The sequence below is a fragment of the Oryzias melastigma genome, linkage group LG12, assembly GCF_002922805.2.
Source record: "Oryzias melastigma strain HK-1 linkage group LG12, ASM292280v2, whole genome shotgun sequence".
Classification (NCBI taxonomy): domain Eukaryota; kingdom Metazoa; phylum Chordata; class Actinopteri; order Beloniformes; family Adrianichthyidae; genus Oryzias; species Oryzias melastigma.
Window position 1 is genome coordinate 25,927,283 of NC_050523.1, and position 13,332 is coordinate 25,940,614.

At 40.5% G+C, this 13,332-nt stretch overlaps 1 protein-coding gene across 2 annotated transcripts in view; it reads right to left on the reverse strand.

The window, feature by feature from the left end:
* The window catches only part of dcc (DCC netrin 1 receptor), a 309,299-nt gene extending 296,325 nt beyond the window's left edge, over positions 1-12,974 (reverse strand). For both annotated transcript variants that reach the window (XM_036214404.1, XM_036214403.1), the window contains exon 1: positions 12,423-12,974. In XM_036214404.1, the coding sequence (XP_036070297.1) occupies positions 12,423-12,540 (118 nt within the window). In that variant the 5' untranslated portion in view covers positions 12,541-12,974. The remainder of the gene's footprint in view (positions 1-12,422) is intronic.
* Between the last annotated feature and the right edge of the window lie 358 nt (positions 12,975-13,332).

A 13,332-nucleotide genomic window follows, 5' to 3' on the forward strand; every position in this document is an offset into this window, starting at 1 on the left:
TGAAAAAAAGAAAGCCTAAATTATTGTGGCTAAAATATTAGCTAAACTACAAAATAGTCTAGAAATCTTTAGTAAATGCCAAAACAGTCAAAAAAGCTAGCATAAAAAGAGCTGAATATTTTAACAGCTGAAAGAGCTGAAGAGCTATGGATGTACAAAAAAAACATACGGTAGAAAAATAATAATCGTAAAAATGAATCACAGCATTCCCATAATAAAACCAACAGATAATCTCTCCTCTCCCGTCATAGTTCAGCCTGGAGAAGGGTGGAATAAAAAGTAGTGAGTGGGGGGCCGGGCCAAATGTGGAGGTGGGCCGGATCCGGCCCGTGGACCGTAGTTTGGGGACCCCTGCTTTAGATAATTTAATGTCACAAACAAAACACATTTGTTAAATACAGGTAGGGTGTTAAAGGCGCTCTCACTTATAGAAGCCTGACAAATAAACATAACAGACATGCTGGCCCTCCCACTGCTGTCCACGCTAATGTAGTGGACAAAGAAAGCAGAAATGTCTGTTCCGCTCCTGGTAGAAAAGAGAAATGTTTGAACTCTATTCTGAAATACCTATGATTTTCTTCAAGGTTTATAGAAGATTTTTATGAATAAAAAAACATTTTCTGGTAAACCAGGTTTAATGGAGCATAAGATTATAATCCAAAGGATTACAGACCTGCTAAACAAAGACAGTAAAGTTGCACAGTAGCTTTCATTTTATGAATTCACCTGCTGAAAACAGGCATGATTTTGAAAAAAAAACCCTGCAAAATTCGTTATTACACCATTTTCTTTTTATTTAGCACTTTTTAATGAGCCAGTATTTGTTCATCTGAAAGGACAAACCAAACAAACCAACAACAGAAAGCAGCTAAAGTATGAAATAAATGGAACGAACTGCAAGCAGGAATGAAATAAGTAAAAAGTAATTAATGTAAAAAGCCTTCAGGAGCATTAATGAGAGGGGCACCGGGGTGAGAGAGATGTACTGCACCTCAGGCAGGTAATGCAGGTTCCCAGCATAAATAATGCATGAATGGGAGAGCAGATGATGTTAAATATAGACAACTGAGAGCCAAAATGATGCGCTAATGTTTCCAAGTGAAGCAAATTATTTTTCTGTAAATTATCCACAGGCTTTTTTCTCCCCTCAATGATAAAGAAACTCTAACACATCCTGAGCTTTTGTTAATACACGACAGAGGCTTTCAGACTGCAAGTGCTGCTAATACAAAGATTGCATGTTTTGATTTGACTTTTTTTTAATATATATATATTTGCTAAAAAAAAAATAAAAGGCGGAGTACGGGGGTGTTGAAGAGGGGAAAAATGTTTTACCAGAAAATCATTTGTTGGTCTCAAAAAAAGGATGTATGCTCAGTTACAATCTGACTCTGAGCACCTAAGGGAAGGTTATTTTGTTGGGTTTTCAATCCATAAATAATTCATACATACCTTAAACATGTAAGGTTGGGGAAGTAGTGATCCACCACATTGTTGTTTTGGGTATTGTGTCTCCGGCTGCATTGTTCTCTCCCGTATAGGTTGGTTTTGTGCAGTTTATTTATTTATTTTTTCATTAAAAAGCTTTAACAAGTCCTTTCTCTAACTAAACAATTCTCTGCTGTACCTGAACATTTATTTGGATGCAAAAGTCCTTCAAATAGATCAACCAGAAGGCAGAATGAAGCTAAAAGGCATAGTGTTGGACTGAACGGTGGTACAGTGGTTGCCCCACAGCGAGAAAGCAGTTCAAATCCCAGCTGGACCTTTCTGTGTGGAGTTGCCTGTTCTCCTTGTTCATGTGTGGATTTTCTCCAGCGTCCTCCCACAGTCCACAAACACGCTTCATAGGTTAACTGGTTACACTAGAGTGATCTTAAATGCATATGTGCATATGCCTCATGACAGACTGCTGACCTGGTCAGGGTGTATCCCGCCTTTGCTCAAACAGTAGCCAGGATAGGCTCCAGCAACCCTGTGACCCAGAAAGGGATACAGTGGATTAGGAAAACGGAGGGATGTTAAGTGTTGTCTATAAAGCTGGTCTTTGTTTTCTTTAGTTGCAGAAGAGAAATGAAAAATGTGTGAACATATAAAGCAACTCCTCATACAGATTCTGATCAAAAAGTAAAAGTCTAGTTATGCAAACCTCTTTGTGCGATGCTAAATCATTGCATGTTAAATGGTCATGCTTTCATGTGCCTACAAATTAACATTTAGCATTTTGATGAGTGGAGATTGTTTTAAAATGTCATCTTTATGGAACAGAATAACTTTCATTTATGTTTTATAAATAGCCACAACTTTTGCTATAACCAGTTAACTCTAAATGTATTTGCAAATGTCTACATTTCCCAAGAATGCTTTAATGTCTCTTTAGTGTCTAGATGGACGTTTCTGTTTATTTGTGTTGCACTTCAGATTTTTGTACAGCGTTGAGCTGCAGGTGCATCTCTTCAACATAGCAGAACCCGTTTTCTAAATGACAAAGCATAGGCAATAAGGGAAAACCAAAATGTGCTAATATTTCAATGTATTGAAGACAAAAGTCTTTAAAAGAGAAATGACTGGAGTACTGTTCTTGCACTTGCATGGATGTGTTGTACACTTCTACATTTCTAAATGGCATATTTATCATCTAAAACCAGAGTTGTTTTCTTTTTACTTTTGTAAAGAAATGTTCACATAACTTTAATAAAAGGTATTTTTATCTTTATTATGGCCTGGATGAGCAGATAACTGATGCAATTTTCTATCATTCACTAGCTTTCTGTCACTGCTTTAGACGCAGTAATATTGTCCTTTCTATAATTGATATAGCTGTTATGGTCCTGAGCTTCAGCTTTGTTTACAAGAAAAAGACATGCACAACATAAATCCCACAAACTAAATAATACTTAATGTTTGTTTTCAGAAATTTGAATTAATTATCTTTTGCGCTGCTTTTATTTCAGACCATTATTACCCATATTTGTAAGATGTCCGTCCCCACATGTGAAAGAGCCCTAAAACTCTGTTTTAACAGAGCGTGAGCATTGCTCTTGTGCTGTTTTGTTGTGTAGTAGGTGATTGAACAATAGATGCATTTTTAAAAGAGGTTTCTCTTTGAATGTGTAAATGTGCTTTTATGTAATAAAGTAGGTAATGGACTAATGAAAACATGTTTAGTGCATATCCTTTCGATCACAGAAGGCTTTGTTACCTGCAGTAGGTAAGGAATGACCTCACACACACACGTCCATGTGGATAGACAGTCATAGAGTCTAAGTCACTTCCACACGGAAAAGGAACTTGTTTTCTTGATAAGAACTATACCTAAGTCTATTTCCAAAATGCATTGGATTATTTCAGCTTCCAATCCCCTCAGCAGTAATTAGCCTCAGGTCCACCGATGACTAATGCTGCACAAACACACAGGAGCATTCTGGGTTGAATTATCTTCTCAGATTTGTTAATGATGTCCTGGCTCCACTGCTGGAGAGAAAAAATCATTTAAAGTGAGTGGGGCAGCTGCTCACACATCGTCTTCGTTCATGCACTTTATTAATTCACCGCTCCTGGCTGTGATTTGACACACAGTGTTTTTCATTTGGCCGAGCAATAAACCTCCCAAACCACAGTGCCTTACACTTCATTTGTTACAGAAATACTCTGAGGGTCCAGCGCCGGAGCTTAACATGGAGTGTAACAAGTCCAGGGTGGCTGCTCTGATTCAAGATCAACAGGTTCAACTTCATGATAAAAATGCTGAGATTGAAATCAAAAGATAATTTGAGGGATCTTTTTAGGTTGAGGGAGTCCGCACTGTATGACTGAAGTCTAATAAAGTTGACCTCAGAGCTCCTGTGTGAATAATGCAAAGCTGAACTAGAGGTGTCTTCCAATCAAACCACAGATACGATCACTGCAAACGAGAGTAAAGAATGAGTTATTGTTCTGGTCATTTCCTGTCCCTAGCCTTTATTTTGACCTCAGGATTTCATGTTCCATTACTCTCCATCTTTCCTTTTGCGTTGCTCTGACCTGTGTTTCCTATTTAAGCAGCTCTGTCTCTCAGCTACTCTGACAGTATTTCTGACTGCATTGCATTAATACATGTCTGGTCATTGCCTCCTGATTTTGTGTACCAAACCTGGATCTTCCCTGTCTGCCTTTGGCCCTTTGTCTTTGTCTCCACGGAAATTTAGGAAAATTTTAACTGGTGAGAAAATATCTTCAGAGGTAGATGGATGTTTTTTTTAATTGGGTTCCATCACTTTTTCGGTGAGCTCGTGTTCACCCTTAAAGAATGAGAGCGGGGAGTGGTGCTCTGCTGGAACTAATGAAACAAACTTCATCCTCAAAGATGGTCAGACATGGATTATGCAAGATGCACACTTTTTCCTCTGACTTGAGCTTCTGAGTTGGATGTTCAGGCCATTGAACACTAAGCAGCTGGTCAGCTGCACCTGAGTTAATGATGACTCATATAGCCCTCACAAGACGGGCAGTGATAAGGATTGAGGTGGCGGTCAAAGGCTCCACTCAGCTGCCCCGGAGGCAGCAGAGCTTCACCTGACATGCAGGTAATTGGTCTTTAAAAAAGACAATAATCTATGATCTACTGCTAAACACACTGAAAAATGGCTAACAGTACTGGAGTATTCTGACAGTTCAACCATCTTCTACACCTGTTTGTTACGACGCTGGGTCACGTGTTTCCTGGAGCTTATAATATTCAGATACGGATGGTGTGCACACCAGAGCCTTGTTGTAGTGAGGAAACAGTGATGACCACATCACCACCATGCAGACCCGACCCTCTAAATGCCCAGATCTGAATTTTATTGAAGTATGTAAGGAGCCAACTCATGATGTGTGGCGAAAGCCTCCTTTAACGCTGACACAACTGCAGCGTTTGCTCAGGGGTGAACCTGAACACCTGCTGACAGGTGAAGGAGATCCCTGGATTGCAGCGATCGTCTCAAAAGGTTGTTCAACATTTACTCACATTTGAAAAACTAAAACATGACTAAAAGATGCACGACATTTAAAAAAAACACCAAGAGCTATTAGATGCAGATGACTTTAGAACGTTACAAACAATGAAATCTAACAAAAAGGACAGAACATTGTAATACAAATACATACAAATATTTGAGCAGCACAACAACAAAAAACAAGCTAACACGATAATCTCCAATTTGATCAAAACTCCTCCAGATCTAGACCTGTAGACGGTTCTGGCAGTAGTGCTCATGTCATAATGTCCAGACGCTGCACAGTTCTAACTTCTGTCAGGGTGATAGCTTGTTTCATCCTGCTGCTCCTCACATTTCCACAGTGTGGGGCTTGGCTTTACCAGTGTGGGCGCGCTATACGTCTAGTAGCACATATTTGCAATTAAATGGTTACAAGTAGAATATTTAGCTGTGAGGTTAAACAGCAAAAAACTAAATATGTGTTCATTTTAAATAGATGTTTTAATGTATAAAACTGAGAAAAATAAGTCTCAGACTCCCTCAAGGAAAGTTGTTTATCTTTTCTCCTACAAGAAAAATTAAGGATGAAGTGATTTGATGACAGTGTTTGACTGATGGAGATAAGATCAGGGTTTGTTTTCATACTTTGACTACTGTGGTAAATTATGGATATTTCTAAAGCACATTGATCAGTTGCTCATCTCTGATGACGCGAGGGACCTTCTGCAGATCAGGAATTTTTCCATTTTTCAGGAATAGTTCAGTTAGGTGAGTGCAGGAAAAATACACAAAATAATAGTAAATCCAATCAGAAAGCAAACACTCTGGCTTAAAAATCATTAAACTTCAGCAATTTGCCTTTAGTTTAGACCACTTTTAAAACTATCTTTTAACTGAATTTTCACAAACCCACAGGTTTCAGTGCAGACCTTGTTGAAGCTATGATATCTGGTAAAAATGAAATAAACTCAAATCCTCTCAACAACAACAACCTGGTCAGAAATGTCCAAAGGGTTTGATTTAATGTGATTAGTCACAAGCAGCGACTTGAAGCTGTGCTAACGTTACGGGAACAGCTTCTGTTTATGGCTTATGAACCAGATGTGCAAATTGAAGACATTTAACACAAGCTAGATTCTTTTTTGTGTCCCTGCCTATAAGTCTTTTCAAACTCAACCAGAGGAGCAACATTGTGAAATACATGTTTCTAGTGTGAAGTCTTGGGTCTATATCAGCAGGATTTTCATCATATTTCAGCGTGGGTCACATGATCATGAAAGCATGTTCAGGTTAAGAATAGATAAAGTACTGTGTCCACAATCAAATAGAAATGGTGTTAAGAGGGAAGGGAAATAAATGGCTGTGCAGGGATTTAATTTTAGCTGCAGCTGTTTAAAAGGTGAAAGAAACCTGTTAACAACAGCAGTAACAACGTGCTGTAAATTCACAAGGAGCAACCGGAGGATAGCAGGTGTTTTATGGCTGTAAACTGTTTTCCTCACAGTACTGTTGGCCCCCAGACTGCTGTATGTTACATTTGTCTCCACATATGTGGCACTTTCAGAATGACGTTAAGCATTGTCTATATTTTTCAAATTGAGGAACCAAAGTGGATAAAGTCAACAAATGCAGAAGCAATATTAACATTATTAGAGTGAAATAAGTGTTTTTCTTATGACAAGCTTGGGACTGATAATGTCAAAATACATTGATTATGAGTCTGTTACAATTAACTCTTAAAAGACAGATGTTTGGAAGTCCTAATCATCATGATAAAAAAAACATTATTTGCTATTTATTACATTTACATGTATTTCAAATGAATCTGCATTAATTCATAAACATTACATTGTTATAAACTGTTATAACACATGATAAATAAAAATGTACAAGACGATGATTTAGCGCTGGTGAAGGCAGGAGACAGAGCGGAGGATGCTGAGGCTCCCTTTGGGGGGGACAGGGTTAGAAATGAGCTCCTCAGGGGGACGGATCAGATTGGATGTTATGGGGAAAGAAGCCAGCGAGGATAAACTGATATGGTTTAGAGATGTGCAAAAGAGAAACAGTTGGTAAATTGATAGAGATGATTATAAACATGGACCGGACATACAGAAGATGAAAGGAACATTGGTGTTTTAAAGAGAGAATGTAAGGCTTTCGGGGAGAAGACACGGATGTTAATGAGGGATGAAAACGGTTTATTTAGGTAAAGAGTGAGTGTAGTGTTATTTTAAAACAAGTTACTGATTCATACAGAAAGAAAACAATCTGGACAGTAAACCGAAGACAAAAGTAATCAGCAAAAGAAACCTTAAATCTGCACTCACCAACCACTTGATTATGTCTACCTTTCTAGTACTGAGTTGGACCTCCTTGCCTTCAGAACTGCCTTGATCCTTGGTCAAATTGATTGAACAAGGTTCTGGAAACAACCTCAGAGTTTGGTCCATATTGAAAGTTGCTGGAGATTTGTCAGCTGGACATCCATGATGCCCATCTCCTGTTCCACCGTGTTCCAGAGCGGAGCACGCTCTGCTTGCCCGCCAGCGGTTAGCTACCCAGCAGCCGGAGATCCCCCGTGAGAACCGTTGTAGCTTCATGGGATTATGATGCTCTTCTTATTTTCATCAAGACAATAATAAAAAGATCACACAGTTTTACTATTATCACCCCCTCTTGGGTTAAAGCTCAAACTGAGGCACAGACAGACGGAAGGAACGTTTGAAATGGTCCTCAGGTGAAGCTCTCACTGCACAAGTGCAGCACACAGAACCAGAGAGACTCTGAAAGATCCGGTGAAAACACAGCCATGTGCTTGACAGTGACTCTGTAGAGTTCTCCAAAACAGAAACCCAAGCTACTCGCTCAAAAAAATCCATGATGTGACAACGAATGAATTCCAGAACAGCTTCAGTGGTTGCTCCGCGGTGGGAGCCTGAAGACGTTGAGCTGTAAATTTGACAGGCATCAAAAGAGAAGCGGCAGACGTGAATTTGAAGCGCCTTCCGCGTTCGGTGTGGAAGCACCATAACACTGCTGGGTTTTGTTATTTTAGTTTGGGGTTGGACCTTCGTAGTCTTAGTTTGCGGGCTTTGTTTGTTTTCTTTAGGTAGTTTTGGTTAGACAGACATTATCAGGAGCTGCTGACTCTGACGGTCGACATGGTGGATCAGCGGTCTCCATGACTTATTTTATGGCGCGATGCAAGGCGGGAATCAAACCCGCAATCTTCAGACCAGAGGTTGACTATCGCTGCTCCACAGCCGCCCATTCTGAAGAAAAACATGTTTTCCTGCCCAAAAACTGGCATGTATGAAAACAGACTTGAAAACATGGAGATGGGCCTCATGCCTCAGAACAAGTGAACACAGTTACTGTTTTTCCAGCATTTCAAATCTGATGTTGTGTAGAGGAAATGACTAAAAAAACCCAAACAGAATATGCTCTGCAGGTATTAACCTTGGGATGTTTTTTGATTAAGGTTTTGTGTTTTTTTGCATTGTTACAGTTTATTTACCTTTTGATGCATGACTATTGCACCTTTGTGCACCAGTCCTGTTTAAGAAAGGCTGTCTGATGACATTACAAATATTTTACATGTGACTTTAAAAGGGGATGGACTGGTGTAAAATGAAAGCTGTGTGATGTCACGCTTCATGATTCTGAGAAGGACTCTCAAATACTGTATTATTCTTATTCTAAACATCTCTGCCCCCTCCTGACCATCTATATATAAAGATTGATGGTCTGATGGAGATGATAAATGTAAAGCAGAAGTCCTTCAACTGCCATTCTTAGAGCTTTGTTTTTAACTTCCTTGTAACATCATATATTCTGAATTTTGCTTTAACCCCAACAGAATATTTAGCAACAATTTAAATGAGACAGCCACTGTCTGTGCTTGAATTTGTTTTATTTTTTAGTGTCCCATCTAAGGTTAACATTCTTTAAAAGAGCACAGCTCAGTGTGGTTCTCTAAAGTTACTTTCATTTCATTTGCAAACATTGTTTCCTAAATCTGTGAATGGACGTCTGACCTGTGCATCGGCTAACTGTCTGATTTATTGGCATTCATCAAAGAGGACCACACATGTTATGATCAAAGAATGTTCAAATAAAACACACATGTACATTTCTGTTTTTGTGCATATTTATGGTTTCAAACTTGAATGGATAAAAAGTCACACGAAGAGACAAAACTATAAATTCACTAACTGATCCGGTCTGGCCTGCTCCAGAACTGCTTTCATAGCTGGAAATACATTCAAGCTTTCAAAGGTTAAAAGACATTCTATATGCTCAAAGCCACGCGTCAGAAGGACTCTAATATGTGCCAAACTGGGATTATGAGGTGCTTTACTGAATGGTGCGCCTCCACTTTGGTGATTGAACGGCAGGTTTCGGAAGGTCTAAACAGGAGTGTCAAACTCAATCACACAAGGGGACATAATCCAAAACACACCTTAGGTCGCGGGATGAACAGGATAAACATTTATTAAACACTCTAGAACTACATTTTAACACTTTAAAACTGTAACTTTTAAGATAACTATGAATAAAACAGGCAGGAATATTATTCCATGATAAATAAACTTAAACCTTTTAACAGCCTGCTCAACCAAATGGTGGGAAACATTTTGAAAACATGTTTTTAAAAATATTGATTATGTGTATAACTCCCCAAGGTATGGAGGCACTAAAGGGAAAAAAGAAAGAAGAAAGAAAAATTACGTTTTTTTATTTTTTCCAAAAATTGAAATAAAAAAAAAAAAAAAAAAAAAGGATTCTGGTATGTAACGGATGCACACCAGACCAGATAGTAAATAGTAACTGGTGCACATCAATTAGTAACCAGAATTTTTTTTGTTAGTTCAGTTTTTAGAACGATTTTTAAAAAACAGTTACTATCTGGTGTGCACCAGTTACTAACCAGAATTTTTTTTTTTTACTACTTTAATTTTTCAGAAAAACAAGTTATTTTTTACTTAAATTTTTCTACAGAGCCTCTAAGTATTTTTAAAAAGAAAAAAATATTTTTTTACTGAAGTTATTATTTTTATTCTTTTTACTTTGATGACTCTTTAGGGGCTCCGTACCATGGCAATAAGCAGAAACAAATGGGTTGTTTTGTGTTTATTTTTAATTTTTTTTCTTTTTTGGGTAGTTAAATGGTTACATTTTTTACTCTCCATAAAAATATACTTTGTCAAAGTTAGGCAGTTAGAAATCATCGCTAGATAAGCCGGATCCGGCCACCGGGCCTTGACTTTGACACATGTGGTCTAACACATGCAGAAGAAGCGGTCTAATGTCAGTGACCTGCACCTCTGTTTAAAACCTCTGTGAGTGTCTGGGTTTATGCTTTCTGTGAGTCGCTCTTTAATTGTTTTACACAAACATAAGTTGTATATTAATCCATGTTGTTTTGCTAGAGGCACAAAAACTCTCTTTGCATAATGGCAGGTTTTGTTAGTGAACAGAGATGCAAACAGAACAAACAGGTAACAGAAGGGATGACCCAACCTGAGGGCGTGCTGCCAAACATTCATCTTACAGTGAACAGTGAAGGGGGGGGGGGTCCTCTGCCCCTCAGGGACTGCCAGCCTTATGCCAAGTTTAATGATGAACTATTGGGGTTAAAGCTCCCAGGCAATAATCTAATAACAAAGCCAAAACAAAAGCAGACATCATGCGTTCAGCTCTTTTTCACTTCATTTCTCTATCCACCATCATTTGAAGCAGAAACTTGCTGGTGGTAAGCAGACGAGCTAAAGAGAGCGCCATTACTTTCCCACTGATATTCCTCTGAAACATCCTTTTCCCATCAGTGACAAGTCTGAAATTTGGTCCCCAAACATTTAGTGATGTAATCCTCTGTAATCCTCTCATGACAGAAACCCATGCAAAATCAAGAGTTTCCCCATGAAGACACTGAAATAGAAAAATGGGAATTCCCGACAAAGACAGAGAGTCTGAATAACATCATAACACACGTCTGTGGATAACAAAGACCCAAAAACTTAAAAATAACAAAAGAGGATGGTGCAACACGCCATCAAAAAGACAGACTTTAGTGTCTGGAATAAAAACTCCTGGAATTCTGTTTGCTTCCCACCACAGTGTAAATAGAGGGCTTCACTTTATGTTGTTACTATCGGGTCTTTCACATTTTCTTTTTACCAGAATTTGGTCCCAGTTATTGGTCAACGCCCAGCAGAAGTTCAACCAACAACGGATTGATCTCCATAATGTGAAGTGTAGGTAAAGCACCTGAGAGGTTGGAGTGAGACCCGGATGATGCTGCAGGCTGGAAGACAGCTCTAAAGACTGACAGGATTTTCTGAATCAGTGCATGAAGGTTTTTTGAGTCAAGCGGTGCATGTGTGTGTGTGTGTGTGTGTGGGTGTGGGTGTGTGCGTGTGTGTGTGCACACCCCAGTAGATAAACGCTGTAGGTAAAATATTCAGCGGAGGATTTCCTAAACGAGCAGCAGCCCGCTGACACAAATGCACACTGAGTCCCAGCTGCACTGATCCAGCAGCAACAGTGTGTGCACGTCTGTGCTCTCCTGCCATCAATTAGCTTAATTAAAGTGTTTAAATGAAATTTATTGACAACAGGAGGTTCACAGAGCGAGAGTCAGTCCAACAGCTCTCCACCATGTCTGTTCAATAATGAAAATCAGATGACAAAAGAAAGCCTTAGTTATGCTCACTGCATGATGTTTAGAAACAAATCAGTTTAGAAAAAGCCAACAAACCAGCTTTAATGATGAAATGTCTTCAATATTTATCCTGGTATTCCCGGTGTTGGAGTTATTTGTATTCCATATCTCACTCTAGGTGAACAAATCTAACTTCTCTAAAATGTGATGCTGTTTGGAGGCTGAATGGCATAATTAACAGTCACATACAGTCTTCTTATTATGAGATATTTAAAGCATTAAGCTTACAGTAAATGAATGATTATGGTATCTTAATTTTAAGCAATTTAACAATTTAATTTTGTGGATATTTCATCGTTTCAGATTTTCCTGTCAACACACTGTTGGGAAATCTGATGTTGGTAGAAAACATAAAATGGGCTACAATCAATAAAATAGTTTTATAAAGCAGCTGTTAAGAAAACACACTGAAGCTGGAAGCAGTCCTTCAGACAGACCCAGCAGTCCAAGTCTCAACACTGTGAGGACGCGCAAGACTGCAGAGAGATGCTGAAGCCCTCGCAGTCATCATCCCAAGCAAACCGACCCACTACAGCCGATCTCTGCACCACATCAGCAAATTCCCTCTGAGCAGTGATGAGACCACCCAGCACCAGACCCACTCTGAAGCTCTGCAGCTGCTGAGCGGGTCTCCTCTGCACCCACGAGCCCGTGCGCTCCCCCCAAACACAAGCAGAACCCGCAAACACGTCCACAACCTGCGGGATTCAGGCGGGCAGCGTGCGTCCTCTCACCGTGCGCGGCGGCGTGCGCTCCCAGCAGCAGCAGCAGGCTCAGCAGCAGCTGCCCGCGCGTCCTCCTCCGGGCTCGCACCCTCCACACACCAACCGTACATCCAACCCGAGCAGTCATGCTGCCCCGACTCAGTCCCAGCGAGTCCGGAACCAAACCCAATCCAGCTGTTCTTTGGCGCCGTTTAAATCCTCCTCACAATCCAGCTGTTCGTCTGCGTAAAAACATGTGCAGAGCAGAAACTGGAGCTCAGTCAGCTGAAGAGGAGAGCTGCCTTCTATCTCCCTCTCCCCCAGAAAATGCCCTGGTCCCTGGTTGGGCTGGAAGCCCCCGCGGGACAGGAGGAACAGCAGACAGGGGAGAGAACAATCCAAGACAGGCGAACGGGAAATGAGTTTCCTCCTTCAGAGCCCAGCAGAAGAAGTTCCTGCAACTAGAAGCTGGGTCTCCATCAGTCCTGCACGCGCTGCTTCCCATTCACGGTCACGAGCGCGGAACTGGCAACCCGGAGGTCTGCTCCGTCTGCCGGGAGGACCGCTGACTGGCTCTGAGGAGGGGAGGGGGTTCGAACCCGCTCACTCCGTCCGCCACAGCTTTCCAGCTGGAGAGAGAGGGAGAGGGACATTGATCTAAAGTGGCTGGAGGTAAAGCCCGGAGCGGAACCGAGCGGGGCTCAGCTGTGCTGGAGCCCCGCGCACGCAGGAGCCGCACAGCTGGCTCATCAGCTGAAGTCTTCTGCCCTCTCTGGTCAAACGGGGAGAGGCAAGCTTCATGCAACAAGAGGGAGGAGGAACTAGCAATACCAATGTTTACCCAAACAACCATAACTAATCTGAAATCAGCCTCAAATGTTGACTATGCAGAAAGAACCATGACTAACTATTTCCTGCTGAAACTTCATGAGGAGCTGCA